Genomic DNA, 20,496 nt, shown 5'->3' with positions numbered 1-20,496 from the left:
GCCAAGTCCTGTTGGAAAATGAAATCTGCATCTCCATAAAGTTGGTCATCAGCAGGAAGCATGAAGTGCTCTAAAACTTCCTGGTAGACGGCTGCGTTGACCTTGGACCTCAGAAAACACAGTGGACCAACACCAGCAGATGACATGGCACCCCAAACCATCACTGACTGTGGAAACTTTACACTGGACTTCAAGCAACGTGGATTCTGTGCCTCTCCTCTCTTCCTCCAGACTCTGGGACCTTGATTTCCAAAGGAAATGCAAAATTTACTTTCATCAGAGAACATAACTTTGGACCACTCAGCAGCAGTCCAGTCCTTTTTGTCTTTAGCCCAGGCGAGACGCTTCTGACACTGTGTCTTGTTCAAGAGTGGCTTGACACAAGGAATGCGACAGCTGAAACCCATGTCTTGCATACGCCTGTGCATGGTGGTTCTTGAAGCACTGACTCCAGCTGCAGTCCACTCTTTGTGAATCTCCCCCACATTTTTGAATGGGTTTTGTTTCACAATCCTCTCCAGGGTGCGGTTATCCCTATTGCTTGTACACTTTTTTCCTACCACATCTTTTCCTTCCCTTCGCCTCTCTATTAATGTGCTTGGACACAGAGCTCTGTGAACAGCCAGCCTCTTTAGCAATGACCTTTTGTGTCTTGCCCTCCTTGTGCAAGGTGTCAATGGTCGTCTTTTGGACAGCTGTCAAGTCAGCAGTATTCCCCATGATTGTGTAACCTACAGAACTAGACTGAGAGACCATTTAAAGGCCTTTGCAGGTGTTTTGAGTTAATTAGCTGATTACAGTGTAGCACCCGGTGTCTTCAATATTGAACCTTTTCACAATACTCTAATTTTCTGAGATACTGATTTTGGGGTTTTTTATTAGTTGTCAGTTATAATCATCAAAATTAAAAGGAATGAACACTCGAAATATATCAGTCTGTGTGGAATGAATGTATACATTATCCAAGTTTCACTTTTTGAATGGAATTACTGAAATAAATAAACTTTTTGATGATATTCTAATTATATGACCAGCACCTGTATATACAGGGTTGGGAGGGTTACTTTTGAAATGTATTCCACTACAGATTACAGAATACATGCAATACAAAATGTACTTTGTAATGTATTTTGTTAGATTACTCAAGGTCAGTAATGTATTCTAAATACTTTAATTAATTCTTCAGAACTGGTAGATTTTTTCACTTGTTTTGACTACAGAAATTCTGCCAGTATGGTAAGACAAAATACACATGTTAAAAATGCATTTTCTGGAAAACGTCTCTATTACTGTCGTAACCTCCGTTCCCTAATGGAGGGAACGAGACGTTGTGTCGATGTAGAGACACTAGGGGTCTCTCTTGAGAGCCTCGGTTACCTCTTATCTGTGAGAAAATGCCAATGAGAATTGGCGTACAGAATTTGCCTTCATTAGTTTATTAGTCTTTATTCTCTGCTGAGCATTACTTGTCTTGACAGCGCGTACGCTGTGGTGTTTAGGTTTTCCGGGATATGAGTGGCATGCAACGACCTTAGCCGCTGCTGACTCCAAAGGAGGAGATGGTGGGCGAGTTGCAACATGCGACTAGAGGGAACACCACCCTGGTGATTTATATACACTTCTGTCGCTGTGTTGTCTGAGAGAATCAACATGTGCTTACCGCGGATCAATGGCGGAAATCTGTGCAGTGCAAGAATTACAGCCAGCAACTCTAGACAATTGATGTGCCAACCCAGCTTGGGCCCCATCCAGAAGCAAGCGGCTGTGTTCCCATTGCACACGACGCACCAGCCCAACTGGGAGGCATCCGTAATAACTATGACATGTCTGAACACCTGCTGTAGGGGGACTCTTGTCCAAGGGCAGAATGAGTGACGGCAGGAAGGGGTGAGGGTCACACAGTATGTGCCGTGGCACCATGCCATCTCAGGACTCGAGTCTGAAGCCAGTGCTGAAGTGGTCTCATATGCCTCAACCCGAGCGGCACGACCGTTGCTGAGGATGCCATATGACCCAGGAGCCTCTGAAATTGTTTCAGTGGAACCGCTGTTCCTGGTCTGAACGTACTCCACCAACGTACTCGCTTGTGAGGCGCGCTGTCATTGAGACTGAGTCAAACTCCATGCCAAGAAAAGAGATGCTCTGAACCTGGAAGAGCTTGCTCTTTTCCCAATTGCCCCAAAGCCCTAAATGGCTGAGGTGCATGAGCACCAGGTCCCTGTGTGCACAGAGCAACTGTCGAGAATGTGCTAAGATTAGCCAGTCGTCGAGGTAGTTGAGTAAGCGAATGCCCACTTCCCTTGGGCAAGTGCTGCCTCTTCGGATTTCGTGAAGACGCGAGGGGACAGGGAAAGACCGAAGGGTTGACCTTGTTCTGATATGCCTGGCCGTCGAAAGTGAACCGTAGAAAGGGTCTGTGACGGGGTAATATTGAGACGTGAAAATATGTGTCCTTCATGTCTACTGCCACAAACCAATCTTGATGCTGGACGCATGTCAGAATACGTTTCTGCATCAGCATCTTGAACGGGAGCTTGTGTAAGGCCCGGTTCAGAACTCGCAGGTCCAAGATTGGCCGTAACCCACTGCCTTTCTTGGGTATGGTGAAGTAAGGACTGTAGAATCCCTTCTCCATCTTGGCTTGAGGGACAGGCTCTATTGCGTCCTTGCGCAGAAGGGTTGTGATCTCCGCATGCAGGGAGGAGGCATTTTCGCCCTGCAGTGAGGACGCTACTGAAGCGTGGCGAGTGCCTGGCGAACTTAATTGTGTAGCCGAGTCGGATGGTCCTGGCTAGCCACCGCGACAGTTGGAATACGAAAGCCATGCGTCCAAGCTCCGGGCTAGGGACACCAAGGGCAGGTGGGGGGGAGCAGGCGATGTCACGTCGGGGAGCGTTGCTACATCCCTAGGTGGTCGTGCTGAGGAGAATCTGGAAGCACTTACCTTGCTCCGCGTACACAGCCTGGGGTGGGTAGGCGACTGAGGAGGAGGTTCTGTAGAGATGACCTCTAGACTCGTCACCACCTGCCGGCCTGAAGTACGAGTGTGGTGCAGTTGGGCATGTGAAGGCGGAAGGTTTGCGTTCACGGGAGCCTGACTGCAAGTGCTCGGTGTCTGATCGCCGTGAAAACGCCGGTTGTGGGCACTGGCTAATTGACCCAGGGAGTGAGGAAACTGCTTCCTTTGTGACAACGTGGGTATTGCAGCCCGTTGGGGGGGTGCAGCAAACAAAAAATTCTCAGGGGGATGGAGTGGTCTGGATAACAGCTCCGTGGCAGACTTCTCTCTCCCTGGGTTGCCTGTCTCCAGAGTGCTTGGGAGCCTTCTGGGTCTGGGAGGTGGTTTGTGAGACAGGGGGCAACCGCTTCCTGCGGGGACTGGGGTGGAGCTGCCTGGGGTTTCACTGCCACAGGGGGACGCCCTCGGCAAGCAAACGGAACATGGGATCTTGAGCCACGGCGGGGCAAGAAGTGTTGAATGGCCTCCGTCTGTTTCTTCACTGCCGAGAACTGCTGGGTTAAGTCCTCAATGGTGTCACTGAATAGGCCGATCTGGGAGATGGGGGCATCGAGAAAGCGAGTCTTGTCGAAGTCCCTCAACTTGACCAAATTCATCCACAGGTGGCGTTCCTGGACCACGAGGGTGGCCATCACTTGTCTGAGTGCACGTGCTGTGACCTTCGTGACCCGGAGGGCAAGGTCGGTCGCCGAGCGCAGTTCCTGCAGCACATCAGGATCACGACTACCCAGGGGCAGATCTTTTGGTGCCTTGGCCTGGTGGACTTGCAGGGGGACCATGGCATGCAGGGCGGAGGCGGCCTGTCCAGTGGCGTATGTGCACCATAACTACCTTATCCACCTGGTGGAGTTCTGTGTACCCATGGACCACACCGCCATCAAGGGTAGTGAGAGCGGACGAGCGAGGAAGTCGGTTTCGAGCCGTGAAATGTGCCCTCCATGACTTCATCAGATCTTCATGCACCTCCACGAAGAAAGGAACTGACGCCCCAAATCCAGGAACCAGTCGTCTAGCCATGAAGGCTGAGGGAAGGATGGAGGGTTCCAGTCAGGCCATCACTCACGTAAGGTAAGCATAGCAGACAGCTCAGCGTCGGCCTCAGACTGGGCCTGAACACCCGAAGGCGCTATCTCAGTCAAGTCCTAAGTGTTGGAGTCCACCAAGACAATCTCCGATGCAGCGGTGAAACTCTCATCCAACTTGGGGGCTCCGAAAGAGATATCAGGCCGTAAGGTGAGCCGGTCTCATCTCGGAACCGGACGGGGGCAAACGAGCATGCTGGGGAACGGGTGGTCCGTGGGGATTTACCTGCCGAAACCGCACCCGCTAAATTCCCAAAATAACCTCCAGCGCCAGCCGCACTGGCCCTATACCCATGGGTAGAAGGGGCGCCACGGGGGCTAGAGGGGCTTTCCCAGAAAAGCAACGTTGTCATGGTCATGTTCTCGCAGTGAGAACATGAGCCGTCCACAAACACTGCCTCTGTGTGATCTCTGCCCAGACACAAGAGGCAGCGCCCGTGGCCGTCAGAAGCGGTAATGACCGCATCCAGGAATGATACAAAGACGGAAGGGCATTTTAAAAAAGTTGCGTCTTTAAAAAGACGTTCAGCGTCAACGTGTTAACTCTTTTAGAGAAATATTTATATATACAATTTTAGAGGGCTGTCGAAATGCACAGGGGCGTAGACTGCACTGGCGTGCAGAAGAAGAGAAAAGCCGCTGAAATGCGCCCTATTTCCAACAGCGTATGCTCTTTAGAGGTGAGTGGAACAGCAGTGGGTTTTACTCAGCTCACTGAAACACAACCGCTCGGCTCCGAAGGAAAAATCTGTTTGAACAGACCTTCCCTCCTTTTATACTCCTTTGTCCGGGGGAGGGGCATGCAAATTCTGTTTGCCGTTTCTCATTGGCCTTTTCTCAAAAATAAGAGGTAATCGTGGCTCTTTCTCAAGACCCCTAGTGTCACTACATCGACACAATGTCGAGTGAGTGACAGAAGGGGATCCTAAATATCTTACGCAGTGTTGTTTCTAAAACAAAATAAATCAAAATGATCTTGTTTTAAGGAATTTTAGATATTTTTACAGGAAAACAATTAAAAAATTATTATCAAGAATACAATTTGTGCCCTAATATCAAAGGTCTTACTTGAAAACATAAATTATGATCTAGCATGAATTTTCTTGATAAAAAAAAATATGATCCTGCCTGGTATCATGTGCATGTAAAATGGCTAGAAAATGCATTTTAACTTAGAGTAAAGCTGACAATTTAAACAAGGTGCAATTTCTTCTGCTTCAAACGTACTTCTCTGTCTGCCCATATGAATGTAACACATCATAAGTGTTTCACCGCCGCTCAAATGCTCTTTGGATCTTATCATTTGTATGTATAAATGTTTTCCATCTGAAAGGACTAAATATTAAATGAAACAAATGACAATAAAATGCAAAGTAATCTCTTCAGTTACAATGTACAAAGGACCAATGATTAGGGGTTCAAGCCTGAAGGGCTGAAACCCTATTGTTTTTGCTAACATTTTTTATTATTATTAGGGGTTCAAGCACGAAGTGTTAGAAACCTATTGTTTTTGCTAGGATTTTTAGGGTTCAAAGAAAATTGCTAGAAACCTATTGTTTTTGCTAAGATTTTTATTATTATTATTCTGCCATAAAACTGACCGGGCAGAGCAAACCGTAAGACCTAGAGACTTGAAACTTGGTCAGATGGTAGTAGTATTGCTCGCTACTCAGAAACTCAGATGCTTTATATTATTGGAATCCTTGGCTCAATCCAAACAACATGTATATCTCCGATTTGATTTCCATCTATAAAAACTTTCTGCCATCTTGTATTTTTCGTAAAACCTACTTTTGCAAACTAGTCCTAGGTTTTTCGTCTGATCGGGACCAAAGCAGTGCCAAACGATTCTATGGAGTCTCTTTATCAAAAGTTATCGAAAAATGTTTTGACTCGAGATGGCTACGGTATGTGTGAGTGGTCAATTTTACATAAAGAGCTATAACTCTTGAAGGAAATTAGATATCTTCACCAAACTTGGCATGCTTATGTAAGAGGTTAATGTTTGGTCGCCCAGAAAGGTTGTTACCACATGGTGGCCTATAACACAAAAAAACTTTAAATTGGCTGTAACTACGCAACCGTTAGTCTGATTGAGTTGAAATCATGCAGTGTCTTAGTCCAAGGTGCCATGACTGTCTATGAGGACATTGGCGTATCTAAAAAAACATGGCCGCCATCGGCCAATGAAGTTTGAGCACCTATTAAACAAGGTTAACAGAGTCCGATTGGCACAAAACTCTTTTCCTCAAGTAGCACTGCTGTCAATCAAATCGTTCATTAAAATTCACGATTATGAAAAAATATACTTTTGCGAACTAGTCCTAGGTTTTTAGCTCAAACTCAATAAAACTTATGCAGTAAAATTCTCTGGACTCTCTACGTCAATAGTTATAAAAAAAAATTAAACTTTACCCATTGGATAGCTATAACAGGGTCATTTAGAAAATGGGCGTGGCAAAAAAATACTCAAAAGCCTTTAAATCCTAAAGGAAAAGTCAAAACTTCACGAAAGTAGGTGAGCACATGCAACACATTTCTAAAGAAGCATATACACTTTTTTGGAAATTGGACAATAGGTGGCGCTATTACTGTTAAAAAAACTTTAAAAACCATATATTTCCATAGTAAATTACTTGTATTTGCTGTAAATTGTCTTTTCCATCTATGATCTAGGTGATTACATGCTTGCTAAGTAAAACAAATACCTTTTTACGCATGTGTGTAAAGGCCTTAAACCGCTTGAACCCCATAAAACTGCTGTTTGCAGCTATATTTATTATTATTATTTTGTATTATTCTGTCCTAAAGCTAATCGTGCAGACCAAACCTTAAGTCGTAGAGAGCTGAAACTTTCAGGGAAGGTAGTCCCCATAGTACTACAGCATATTTTCCAGCCCGATCGGCCTCAAGGTGGCGCTATAGTGATCATGTTTACGTTATGGCCCATAAATCCTAAACCGTTTGTCACACACTCAAGTGTCTTATGTTCCTTAGCTCAAGACACACAAAACGTATATCTCCGATTTCCTTTCTGTCATGAAAATGTTCATGCTAATTTGCATAATTCGAAAAAAGTATTTTTTCGAACTCCTCCTATGCCGCATGTCTGATTTGCACGAAAATTGCTGTGTGCCTGCTATGAAACCTCCTGACAAAAATGTATTAAAGGATATTTTGATTCGTCGAAGGTTTGTGAAGATATAAGCCAACGAATTGGTCAGGCGTCATCCATTTTGTATGTATTGACCAATATCAACCAAACAAATAGGCCAAATGTTACGAAACTTGACAAACATAGACAACAGGACATTCTGAGGATACATGCAAAATCATGAAAAATGTATATATATATATTCTGCTGTTCCCATTCAATGATCCATAAAACCATAAAGGCAAATAGCTGAAGCCTAGGATTAAAGGAAGCAGAATTTAAGACAATAATTGTTCATTTATTTAATTTATTTTATTGTGTATGTGTGTGTGGGTGAGTTTGGGTTGTTCATTTTTTTAGGTTACAAACTGGTAATTACAAGGGTATTATGCCATAAATGGGGTTTATGAGGACATTTCTAGTGTCCCCATATTCCAAATCGCTTAAAAATCGCTTGTTTTTTTTGAAAATGTAAAAAGGCAGAAATGTTTTTGTGAGGGTTAGGTTTAGGGGTAGAGTTAAGGTTAGGGGATGAAACTATAGCTTGTATAGTATAAAAAGCATATGTCTATGGAGAGTCCTCATAAGGATAGCCACACCAACATGTGTGTGTTTGTGTGTGTGTGTGTGCAGTGATCCTGCATACCCTCGACTTGGACAGATGTTCTTAGAGTATGATCATCCCTGGAAGAAACTCTCAGAGGAGTTTGGTCCTCACACCAAGGTGCGTCACCTGTACATTTTGGGTGCTTTGGCTCCTCCAGTCTGTGACATAATCAAAGTCCACCATCATGAAGGATATATCGATTCTCTAAATTTTGATTACATATGTTGTTTAAATAACATATAAATGTCACATACTCCTACAGCTTTATTAAGATTTATAAGAACATTTGTTATTAAGTTTCATCTACACAACTAGATATTGTTGTGTAGAATTTTTGTATAGTAATTGTACAGTATAGTGATGTCTGATTTGTTAGAGAGAATTATTCTTCTGTTGATAATTTTAAATTAATTGGATGAACTGGTTCACAAATTGGTCTTAACGATTCATTAAAAAAATGCTCTTATTCAAAGTTATTTTTCAAACCCTTATCCAGTAATCACAAATGACTGGAAAGGTCTTAGAAAAGTTATGGAAATTGACTGGTTAAAATATGTGGGGACACTGAAAATATGTGAGAACACTAGTTCTTTAAAGAGGAATACAAACCTGTTATTTAATAATTAATATAAGGCATGAAACACAAATGGGCTACATTTCATTTGAATGTCTGTGTCTCTTTACTGTTGGTCAGTCTGTGACAGAAGCTCTGCTCTCACTGCACCTGGTGTATCCCCGGAGGAACCTGACAGCAGAACAGTGTCGCAGTGCTCAACTCCTGTCACTCCTGGCATCTCCTGCAGCCATGCTCAGTCCTGCGTGCTGTGAAACTGTATGTACTGCCTCCACTGCAGCTCCTGCATATGTGTTCACACTAGATCTGACTGTAAACACCACTATGATAACAATATTTCAGTATACTTATTATATTATATTCTTTATATTATATTTCACAGGGCAGGTTTATTTTTGAAAATACATTTATTTATTTCTGTATTTAAAGTAAATTTGTGTCTTGGCTACACAACAGCTTTGGAACATTTCCACCATTATTACCCAGAAAAAAAAGATAAACTTCAGTGAACAAAAACTGATCTTATGTGACAGGGCATTTTGATACACTATATGGGGTAAGTTGTGATAAAGGAACCTGCAATTAAGCAGCCTATTATTGGATTTCAAAAATGTAAACAGCAAAACAAAAACATTTGTACCATGCACAAATGTTAAACCATTGCTGTGACCAACAAGTCAGGATCCTGTCCTGGGGGCCTGTACCATGAAGCTAGTTGAACATATACAGGACTGGGTTACAGGATTGTTTCGACCAATCAGTAAGGCTCAACTGGTAACATGCAGGGGCATAGAAACATGGTGGCCTGTTGCGCAAAGCACTCTGACCACACTGACAGCTGACTTTTTTTCCCGCTCAAAGTCCTATGATGTTGACATCATAGAAAATATGTCATGTGATGACATCATGTGATGATGGTCACATAGTCTGGGCTACAGATATTGTTCACCGAGGCTATTTCCAGTCCACACCATTGAGCATTTGTTGTGTATAGAAACTTGTGGTATAGCCTTTATCAATAGCAGCAACAGGATGGAATGATTGTTGCTTGAATGATTCCTCAGAAATACTTAATCTAAACAATTCTACCTCGGATTCCAATGATTCCCTGGAATGATGAAACAAAAAAAATAGTTTTATGTTAATCAACTGTATGAAAGCACACATTTTGTGGTTTAATATTAGGCTATTATTGAATATTCTGTTCATTCATTATGAATCAACAAATGCTTCACCGTCTGTCGCTCACTCGACGTTGTGTTGAATGAAGCAACACTAGGGGACTTTCTTGAAGGCCTCGGTTACCCCTGAACTTGAGAAAAGGCCAATGAGAATTTGGCAGACAGAATTTGCATGTCCCTCCCCCGGACATACGGGTATAACAGGATTTCTTCTTCAGAGCCAAGTAGTTGTGCGATCACTTCTGTTTCACTCACCTCTGTAGAGCATTTGCTGTTGTATCTACAGCGCATATCAGCAGCTTTCGCCTTCTCTGCACGACAGTACAGCTTTGCCCCTGGGTGCTTCTAATAGAGACTATTTCCCTAAAAGAGACTATTTCCCTAAAAGAGTTTCTTCCTCTAAAAGAGCACACACAGCAGGCATTGCACGTCCTTTTCAGGACCCGTCTTTTTAAAGATGCCCTTCTGTCCCTGTGTAGTTAATGGATGCGGTCTCTCCGCTCCTGATGGTCATAGACGCTGACTAGTGTGTCTGGGCCATGATCACACTGAGGCGGCATTTGTGGATGGTTCATGTTCTCACTGCGAGAAACTAACCATGGCAACGTGCAGTTGCGGCTTTCCTTCCTAAAAAGGAACCCCACTCCAGCCGTACCCCCGCATCACTCCTTCTTCCCACTGGATTGAGGACGACCCGGCTGACGATGGAGGCGATTTGGGGATGGCTGTGGGCTCTAATTCGCCGGGTAGATGCCCACGAACCACTCGGCCCCCGGCACGCTCGTTGACTTCCGTCCTGGCTCACCTCACGGCCAGTCTGTTTACTCCCTCGGACCCGCTGAGCTGGATGATGAATTTGCCACTGCATCGGAGAGCATCCTGGCGTCTGATGCAGTAGACTCCACTGGACTGACAACTTCAGGTCGGCATGCCCAGTCTGAGGCTGACACCCAGATGGCCGACATACTTGCCCGGGACGTCGTGAGCGTGGGGTTGGACTGGAACCCTCCGTCCTCCCCGCAGCCCTCAAGGCTAGATGATTGGTTCCTCGGGTCTGGGTGCAGCCACCCCCCCATGGTCCCTTTCTTTCTGGAGGTGCATGATGAGCTGACGAGGTCATGGAGGGCACCTTTCACTGCCCACAACCGACCTCCTCGCTCATCCACTCTCACTACCCTCAACAGCGGTGTGGCCCATTGGTACTCTGAGGTCCCCCAGGTGGACAGAAAATGCCACCACCTGGTGGGATTGCCCGGTGCTCCCCTCCAAGGCTTGTAGGATGACATTGTCACTGACCGCCAAAGCCTACAGCACCACCGGTCAAGCTGCCTCCGCCCTGCATGCCATGGCCCTCCTGCAAGTTCACCAGGCCAAGGCACTTAAAGATTTGCACTTGCGTAATCCTGACCCCGATGTGTTGCAGAAACTGCGCTCTGTGACCGACCTCGCCCTCTGGGCCATGAAGATCACAGCGCAGACACTCGGGCAGGCAATGGCCACCCTTGTGGTCCAGGAACATCACCTGTGGCTGAACCTGGTCGAGATGCAGGATGTACACTGCAAAAAATGATTTTCTAGACAAGTATTTTTGTCTTGTATTCCTGTCAAATTATCTAAACTTTCTTAAAACACGATTTATTTACTTGTCAAGCAAAATGGGATAAGATATTAAGTCTTGTTTTAAGATAAATCTAACTAAATTTAGTGAACTTTAGACTCAAAACAAGAAAAAAAATCTGCCAATGGGATAAGCAAAATAAACTTGTTTTCCTTTTAAATTAAGTTTATTTTGCTTACCACATTGGCAGATTTTTTTTCTTGTTTTGAGTCTAAAGTTCACTAAATTTAGTCAGATTTATCTTAAAACAAGACTTAATATCTTATCCCATTTTGCTTGACAAGTAAATAAATCGTGTTTTAAGAAAGTTTAGATAATTTGACAGGAATACAAGACAAAAATACTTGTCAAGAAAATCATTTTTTGCAGTGTAGACAAAGCCTGCTTTCTCAATGCCCCTGTCTCCCAGCTCAGCCTATTCGGCGACACAGTCGATGACTTTGCCCAGCAGTTTTCTGCAGTGAAGATACAGACGGAGGCCATAACCCACATAATGCCCCGCCGTCGTTCCAGCATGGGCCATGCTATGTCTGCTCGCTGAGGGCGTCCCCCTGTGGCTTCCAAACACCAGGAAGCTCCGCCTCAACCTGGGCCCAGCTCTAAGCCCCACAGGAAGCGCATGCCCCCTGTCTCTGGAAAACAGACCACTTTGTCCCCTGGTGGAGGGCTGGAAGGAGAATCCTTATTTACCCTTATTTCCTTTGCCAAACCCCCTTCAGGCTGTGGTACCCACATTTTCAATAAAATAGTGATTTCCACATTCCCTGGGTCATCTGTCAAATGCCATTTTCACGGCAACCAGGTGCCACAATCCGGCAGTCCCGGCACTCCGGATGCAGACCCCTCGCCTCTGGACCCACGACTGCTGTCCCCTGGCCGGCCGGTACTGACGAAACTTGAGGACATTTTAACGCAGTTCAAATGAAGGAGGAGGCGAGAACCGGCTTGGCAATATAAATAATATTTTAATGATAAACGGACATGCCCGTAAACAATCTCTCTCTCCCACACCATCTTCCACAGTCGGCATTTATCCCTCTCGGAGGCTTGATTAGCCTGATAAGGGACCGGGTGTGTAGAATCAGCACCCGGCCCCGCCCTCCACCCTGCCACATTCCTCCCTTGTTCTCTCAGGCTGGGGAGCCCCCGGCATGACGTACACCCCCCCTTCTTTCCCTGGGGAGGGGTGTGCCTTCTGCCCCGTCTGCCGGCAGATCATCTCCATCTACCTGGTTGAGGGAAGGGACAAGGGGAGAGAAACAGAAATAATTAAATAGGGGGGTACTTCCTGCAACAGTGTAGTACCCCCCCCCAAAAAAACACTGTAAAATTTAAAAGAGAGGGAAAAGGCCAATGCGGAGTGGCAGTGAGAGAGAGAGAGGAGAGAGAGAGATAGGTACTCGCCTGTTCTCTGATACACCGCCGCATGATCCTCGATCACTCCTCCACCCTCTCAAGCGGACGACTGCCACTCCTCCCCTGGCAGACTGGAGTCAGACCCACGATCCCAGGTGGACAGAATGCCCCTCCGCGTTCCCGGCGACTCGTGGGGACACTCCTCCGCCCCTGGCAGTGGCCCTACGGCTCCAGGCGGTTGGGGAGTCACTTCCCTCCTCCCCTTAAGGACAGCAGTCTTCTTTCAACCCCTCCGCATTTCTGGGGGATCACCACCCGGCCCCGCCCTCTGCCCTGCCACAGACACCAACACAGGACCTCCTCACGTGCTTTTGCCTCCCAACACGAGACTACCTGTTCCGCCGCGCTGCTCTGCCTCGCTAGGTACATAAAAAATACCCTTACTTCATTGTACCCAAGAAAGGCAGCGGCTTACGGCCGATCCTGGACTTTTCAACCGGGCCTTGCACAAACTCCCATTCAAGGTGCTCACGCAAAGACACATTCTAACATGTATCCGGCATCAGGATTGGTTCGCAGCGGTAGACCTGAAGGACGCATACTTCTCTATCTTGCCTCGACACCGACCCTTTCTACGGTTCGTGTTCGACGGCCAGGCGTTTCAGTACAAGGTCCTCCCCTTCTGTCTGTTCCCATCCCCTTGCATCTTCGTGAAGGTCGTAGAGGCAGCCCTTGCCCCACTAAGGGAAGTGGGCATATGCATACTTAATTACCTCGATGACTGGCTCATCCTAGACCACTCTCGAGAGTCACTGTGCGCCCACCTCAGCCAGGTCAACTGGGAAAAGAGCAAGCTCGTCCTGGTTCAGAGCATCTCTTTTCTCGGCATGGAGTCTCAATGACAGCGCGCCTCACCAATGAGCATACGCAGTCGGTGCTGAAATGCCTCACCTTATTCAAGCCAGGCACAGCGGTTCCTCTAAAAAATTCCAGAGGCTCCTGGGGCATATGGCATCCTCCGCGGCGGTTGCATCATGCCACTAGGGTTGATGCATATGTGACCGCTTCAGCACTGGGTTCAGACTAAAGTTCTGAAATGGGCATGGCGCCGCGGCACATACCGTGTGTTCATCACCCCCGCCTGCCACCAGACTTTCAACCCCTGGACAGGCCTCTGTTTTCTCCTCCTTTGGAGCCATCAGCGACTCAGGTCGTTGCGCGCCACTCATATCCCGGGCAACCTCAACAAGTCAGCAGTACAGCTGATTTGGGAGCAGTTCGGCAAATTACAGGTAGACCTGTTTGCTTCCCGGAGTCTCCCCTTGGGATAGACATGCTGGCACAGAGCTGGCCCCGGGGGCTGTGCAAGTATGCATTTCCCCCAGTGAGCCTACTTGCACGGGTGCTGTGCAAGGTCAGGGAGGATGAGGAACAAGTCACTCTAGTGGCCCCCTATTGGCTCACACAGACTATCGGATCTCACTCTCCTTGGTACAGCCCCTCCCTGGCAAATTCCACTAAGGAAGGAGCCATAGCTCCCTCTACCAGGCAACTTTAAGCCCTGAAGTGGCGCTTGTTCACAAATTGGTGTTATTCCCGATTTGAAGACCCGCAGAGATGTGCAGTTGGGCCAGTGCTCTCATTCCTGTAGGAGAGGCTGGAGGGGAGGCTGTCCCCCTCCACCTTGAAGGTTTATGTAGCCGCCATATCAGCTCACCACGACGCAGTGGATGGTACGTCCCTAGGGAAGCACGATCCGATCATCATGTTCCTTAGAGGCGCCCGGAGGCTGAACCCTCCCAGGCCATGCCTGTTCCCCTCATGGGATCTCTCTGAGGTCCTTTCAGGCCTTCAGAGACCCACCTTCGAGCTGCTAGAATCAGTCGAGCTCAGAGCCCTCTCCTTGAAGATGGCCCTTCTGATCGTGCTCGCCTCTATCAAGAGGGTTGGGGACCTGCAAACTTTCTCTGTCATCGACACTTGTCTGAAGTTAGGTCCGGCAGACACCCATGTCCTCCTAAGACCTCGACCGGGCCAAGGTTCCTACGACTCCCTTCAGGGACCAGGTTGTGAACCTGCAAGTGCTACCCCATGCCGCTCACATGCATGGTTCAGCGCATGGCGTGATTGAATAGGGACCCCTAGTGTCGCTTCATTCGACACAACGTTGAGTGAGCGACAGATGGGAAACATCTAGGTTACTGTTGTAAACTCCGTTCCCTGATGGAGGGAACTAGACGTGTGTCTCCCCGGTCCCCAGAGCCACTGTAACGGCCGAACCTTATTCTCGGCTCCTCAGTGCAAAACCTGAATGAACAGATGCACGATTCCCTCCTTTTATACCCCTATGTCCGGGGGAGGGACATGCAAACTCTGTCTGCCAAATTCTCATTGCCCTTTTTTCAAGTTCAGAGGTAACCGAGGCCTTCAAGAGAGTCCCCTAGTGTCATTCGACACAACGTCTCGTTCCCTCCATCAGGGAACGGAGGTTACAACAATAACCAAGATGATTTCTTTATTAATAAATGTATGTATTTTATTGTGTAAACGATCGTCTCTTTCATGTTTCGTTATTTAATTTTTTTTTTGTCAGACTCTGTGAACTACTGCTTACATTAGTATACACACTCCCCCTTGAAACCACAAATGCATGCTTTCATCCAGTCATATAACATAAAAATCTTTGTTTCATCATCTCCTTAAAATAATTTGAACCCGAGGAAGGGTTGTTTAGATTAAGTATTTCATATTAATCGTACATTAAAGCAACAACAATTCCGTCCTGTGGTCGCTACTATTGATAAAGTCTATACCGGACATTTCTATACCTAACAAACCCTCAACGGAGAAGAGTGGAACTAGCCTGCGACATTGTGTGAAAATGGTATATTAGGCCAGATTCACATACTGTATACTCCGTGAGCAGGGCATGAGCGAGACATGAGCAGCACGTTTTTGTTTCGGTGCCCATATTAAAAGATCACAGTAAACAAACTGCAGTGTGAGTTGCGAGGCGATGCGTCCCAAACGTGGCAGTGTGCGGATAGTTTCGGCTTTGAGCCTATTCAGCCTATTTCTCTGGTTTGCATTGAAGTTACTGAAAAGATTCGATAAAAATGGATCACGTGTGGGAGCACAGTTAAATTTAATTGTAGCCTACGTGTAATTCTGCTTAATATTTTTCTTAATAATTTGTGATAAAATTTGTAATTAACATGAAATTTCAAACAGTGACAGCTCGTATTATTTCACATGCAAGTTCATGACATTAAAGAAAATTAAATTTGTACTTTTTAAAATGAATTTGTCCCACTACATTTTTTAAAGGCTTGAATATGATTAAAACTGTAAATGTAATATAAAATAACATTTGACACTTTCACATGTATATGCCCACTGATCAGCCACAACATTAAAACCACCTGCTTAATATTGTGTAGGTCACCCTCGTGCCACCAAAACAGTGCCAATCCGCATCTCAAATAGCATTCGAATAGCATGAGTCCACAGAACTGCCCCTCACTGAATGTTTTTTTTTTTTTGGCACAATTCTGAGTAAATTCTAAATTCTAAATTCTAGAAACTTAATATCTTTTAATTCTGTTACAAATTCATATAGGCTACTATTGAACAACTAAACAGTGAGCACTCAGAATACTTGTGCAATAATAAGACATTTACACAACTACTCCTGTTCCTTTGAGACATCATAAAGCTTTTAATATGAGATAGATTATCTGTTGGCTATATAAAGTGCAGTTTTCTCCAGGTTTGCTTGTCTTTGGGTGAGAGCTTGCTCAAGACCACTCTAGGTGAAACATTTTGTGAGGTAAACGCAAGGTAGTATGAAAGCTCAAGAGCTTTTGCTGTTTCGCCACGTCTCTGTATTTATTTCAGCATCTATCACAGCATCTCCTCCCTTGACCAATCAGAAACTAAATGGTATGATGTATAGTGAATGCTGAAAACTATTTTTATATTCCCTGGCATCACTCAAGTGCTTGCCACTATTTAAATTAGTCCCTTGATCTGGGTGTGGCACTCTGGGGGCGGCTACCAGCTATATGACCCCAGCCTAGAGAATAGAGGATGGGGCTGCTAGTTCACCTCAGGGAACCATGTGGCTCTACAAGTTGGGTGTGTCCTGCAGGACCCTTTTAATTATATTTAGGAACAAAAGTGTTTGCATTTATAGCCTTTATTACACATATGAGCAAAAGTTATCATAATTAGGAACATTTCGGACCAAATGTTATTATTTTTACATTATTTTTAGGGTATTTATTACATTTAGGACGAAAAGTTATATAGCTTTTATATTTAGGGGTTCAAGCACGAACAAGCAAATCATACATTTTGTGCCACAACTTTTTCATGGCCTATAAACAAAATTCTTTCCTGTGATTTCTTGGGTCATGATGATTCTTAATGCCCTCTGTCCAATTTTAGCTCTGACCTCTAGATTTCCGCCATTTTTAATTGTTTGAAAAACCTACCTATTGAACTAGTCCTAGGCAATATGTCCGATTGGCATGAAATTTGTTGTGTATCATCTTAACCATTTCGAAAGGTTTTGATAGACATTACTGTTTTTGAATAACGCTTCAACAAATAAGACAGATGGATGTTAGGCTTTATCTTAGCAAGTGTACTGACATGAAACTTTCATCACAAACATGACCTGAGTGTACCTGCAAAGTTTCAGTTTAGCTACACCTAGTGGTCAAGAGATATTAAATATTGCTATATTTGCTTATAATTTAGGAATAGTTTGACCTTAAATCATGAGACATATCGGGGCATATCAAGTCGAATGATACCCTCTTTTCCTATGTCGGCCATATTGAACATCAGCCATTATAAAGTTTGTCATAAAATAGTATCTTTTAGGAACGCATGGGTGTATCATTACAAAACTTGGTATGCATCATCGGCACCATGCCCTGAGGGTACCTATAAAGTTTGGGGCCAGCACCACCTTGTGGTCAAAAGTTATAATTAAAAAAATATATATATATACTAATAACTTTGGATTAATTTGGCCTATCATCCTGTGACTGCTCTCATTAGATTCCTTGGGTCATGTAAAGTATGTTAATACCCAATTTGCTATGTTCGGCCATACTTCCAGTTTTAATTTCTTTGAAAACCTACTTTTTCGAGATCCTCTTATGTCATAAGTCTGATTTGCATGAAATTTCTTGTGACTCATCTATGGACATCTATGTACTCTCATGATAAAAAGTTATAAAGATAGACCAAATGGTTCTCGAATAGAGTGCCAAGGAATAGATGGCAAGAAGCTAAAAAAGGATCTAAGGCTGTATTGGACACTCAAATTTCATAGTTACTGAGATAAAGCCCTCGTGACAACTATGCAGGGTTTAGTTTCCCATACAATGCCATAACTCACTGTTTGACTAGCATAGTATGATGCAACATTGGAGAAATTCGCAAGCTAATCACAACTGTTTCCCAAAACCGTAGTAACTTTGTCCATACATGGAGGGTGAATGAAGCGGTTCGCACCAACAATGTTATGCAACGATGAATCAAAGTTTTGAAAGATACAGTAAAATCCAGTAAAGAGAGACTTCTTCACAAGTTCAAGGAATGTTTCTGATGACATTTTCACCAAAGTCATACAGTGCTGTTCGAGTTTGATTGGGACTTTTTGATTGATTATTAATGTGAATGGATGTATAAATAAAGGGAATGTTAAAAACTTGTATAAACTAATTTTTGATGCGTCAATCATCAAATAAATATGTTTAAATCCAAGAATTACACTACTTAATTTAATATTTGTTAAGGTTTTTTATAATTATTTCAGAAATTAAGACATTCTCCTTGTGCATGCAAGCAGCAATTGGCTGTAGCCACTCAAGCAATGTTAGATGAATTCAGCCGCAGATACTGATATAAATTCTGCATTTACCTTCTCGCTAGTAAGGTTTGGAAAATGCTCCGTCCATTACTTTGGCATATCTGTTGTTCAAACCATGTTTGCTCAACAATATAGAGCTGTCGATAAATATTTTATGACATATTAATTAAATATTAGTGAGTGGAGTAATAATTTCTGCAAAATTTGAATGCATGTCAAATTCTAGCATGTTTAGCTGGACACCAGAAAGACGTTTATTTCAAGAAAGCAGCTTAAGACACGGACATGGCATTCATGTTTTTATGCACTGTGTAATCAGCATTCTCTTTACCCCATATACATGCAGCTCGGTACATTTTTTAATGATACATTTCAGCACATACAAACATGCGTACTCTTCAAAAACCTATAAGAATGTTGCATATGTTAACATGGTCACATAAGTGTATTTTGACAGAAACCTAGGTGTGTTAGATCACTTACTCTTAATTCCTCAATTGGTTTAGAGAAAACGGCTGCACTTCCATAATGTTTTAGAATGCGCTTTCTGCAAAAACCCAGACACAAAACCTTGTTCACATGCACTTAAAAAATGCTTTAAGGGATCACGACATGAGGAATACAATTTTCCTTAATCTTTTGATATATATGTTGTCACCGTACTATTTAAAAAAATGACTAAGTTTCAGAACTGAAAACTTCTCCTAAATAAAAAAAGAGCATTTAACTAAACCAAGCTGCAAAAACATCTCATTTGGAAATTGTGGATCTTGTGACATCACAAGGACCAAATACATCTGCATATGCAACGCCTATTTTTCCGTCATTACACCCTTGGCCCCATCCACTGGTTCTCAGTCAGTTACACAGTTGAAGTGGAGAGAGATGGGGCCTGTCATGGGAGATTCTAAATTGACTTACACAGGACACCTTCATGTTCCTGTCTGGATTTAAATGTTTACTACATAAAAATGCACAGACAGATGTCTTTGACCACTTGATACATATCTTGGGCTGCTTTGTAAAGACGCAGTGTCAAGTTACAACTCTGAAGAGGAGAAACTTTCTGTCTTGGATGTTCTTTCGCCCATCTGCACTATTTTTAGTTATTGGTTGTGTCGGCGGGGGCATGGTCGTGGATTCGTCCAGAGAGAGAGAAAGCGGTAAAGGTGCAGACACCTGAGCCAGATGGTAAATGGTCTGCACTTATATAGCGCTTTTTTAACCTTAGAGGTTACCAAAGCGCTTTACACTGACCCAATCACACTTTCACACAAACTCATACACCAATGTTGGCAGAGCTGCCATGCAAAGTGCTAGCCTGCCATTGGGAGCAACTTGGGGTTCAGTGTCATGCCCAAGGACACTTCGTGTGGAGTCGTGTGGGCCTGGAATCGAACCACCAACCCTGTGATTAGATAATGATTAACACCTGTTTCCAATTGCAGTAAGCTTGGGGAGAGTAGTATAAAAGGAACAGGAAAAGGAAGGCAAGTGGGGAGAAGAGCTACATGTCTGAAAAGACTGTTGTGCTAATGTGTGTTTGAAGCTGTAAAGCGCTTGAGTTTTTTAATTAAAAGCCATACCTGTGAGTGGAAGATTTCAGTTCCCTGTGTCCTTTTTCCCCTCCCTGCATGAAGTTTGTTACATTGGTGCCAAAACCTGGGATGAAATCGAAGGAGGTATGCCTCATGGAGTCCTCGCCAATGGCTGAAGTCCTCAAGTCTCTCACTGGCCTGCATCACTCCCACCAACAGACCCTGCTTGGGCTTCGACGGGACCAAGATTGCCGCTTCCACGAGATCCTCAGAGCTGAAGTAGAGGACCGAAGGTGATCTGGAGCATCCTCAGCCAGGAGAAGATGGGAGAGGAAGATTATCCAGAAGCCTCTTTAAGTGAACTGCTGAGATCTGGGCAGCCCGGCTCATTCGTTTGTTGTCCAGGGAAGCCCTTCTTGAAGCTCAACCACTGCCAGCGGCTAGTCTCGTTGTTCAGATAATTGAAGAAGACCATCCTGC

At 44.5% G+C, this 20,496-nt stretch overlaps 1 protein-coding gene across 1 annotated transcript in view; it reads left to right on the top strand.

The window, feature by feature from the left end:
- Positions 1 to 20,496, top strand: part of nckap1l (NCK associated protein 1 like) — a 154,780-nt gene that overhangs the window by 19,266 nt on the left and 115,018 nt on the right. The window contains exons 6-7 of the mRNA XM_052101348.1: positions 7,889 to 7,979; positions 8,557 to 8,694. Coding sequence (XP_051957308.1) covers positions 7,889 to 7,979; positions 8,557 to 8,694 — 229 coding nt within the window. The remainder of the gene's footprint in view (positions 1 to 7,888; positions 7,980 to 8,556; positions 8,695 to 20,496) is intronic.

The sequence above is a fragment of the Xyrauchen texanus genome, chromosome 32 (assembly GCF_025860055.1).
Source record: "Xyrauchen texanus isolate HMW12.3.18 chromosome 32, RBS_HiC_50CHRs, whole genome shotgun sequence".
Taxonomy (NCBI): domain Eukaryota; kingdom Metazoa; phylum Chordata; class Actinopteri; order Cypriniformes; family Catostomidae; genus Xyrauchen; species Xyrauchen texanus.
The sequence above is the reverse complement of the archived record's forward strand: the minus strand, read 5'-3'. Positions and strand labels throughout refer to the sequence as shown.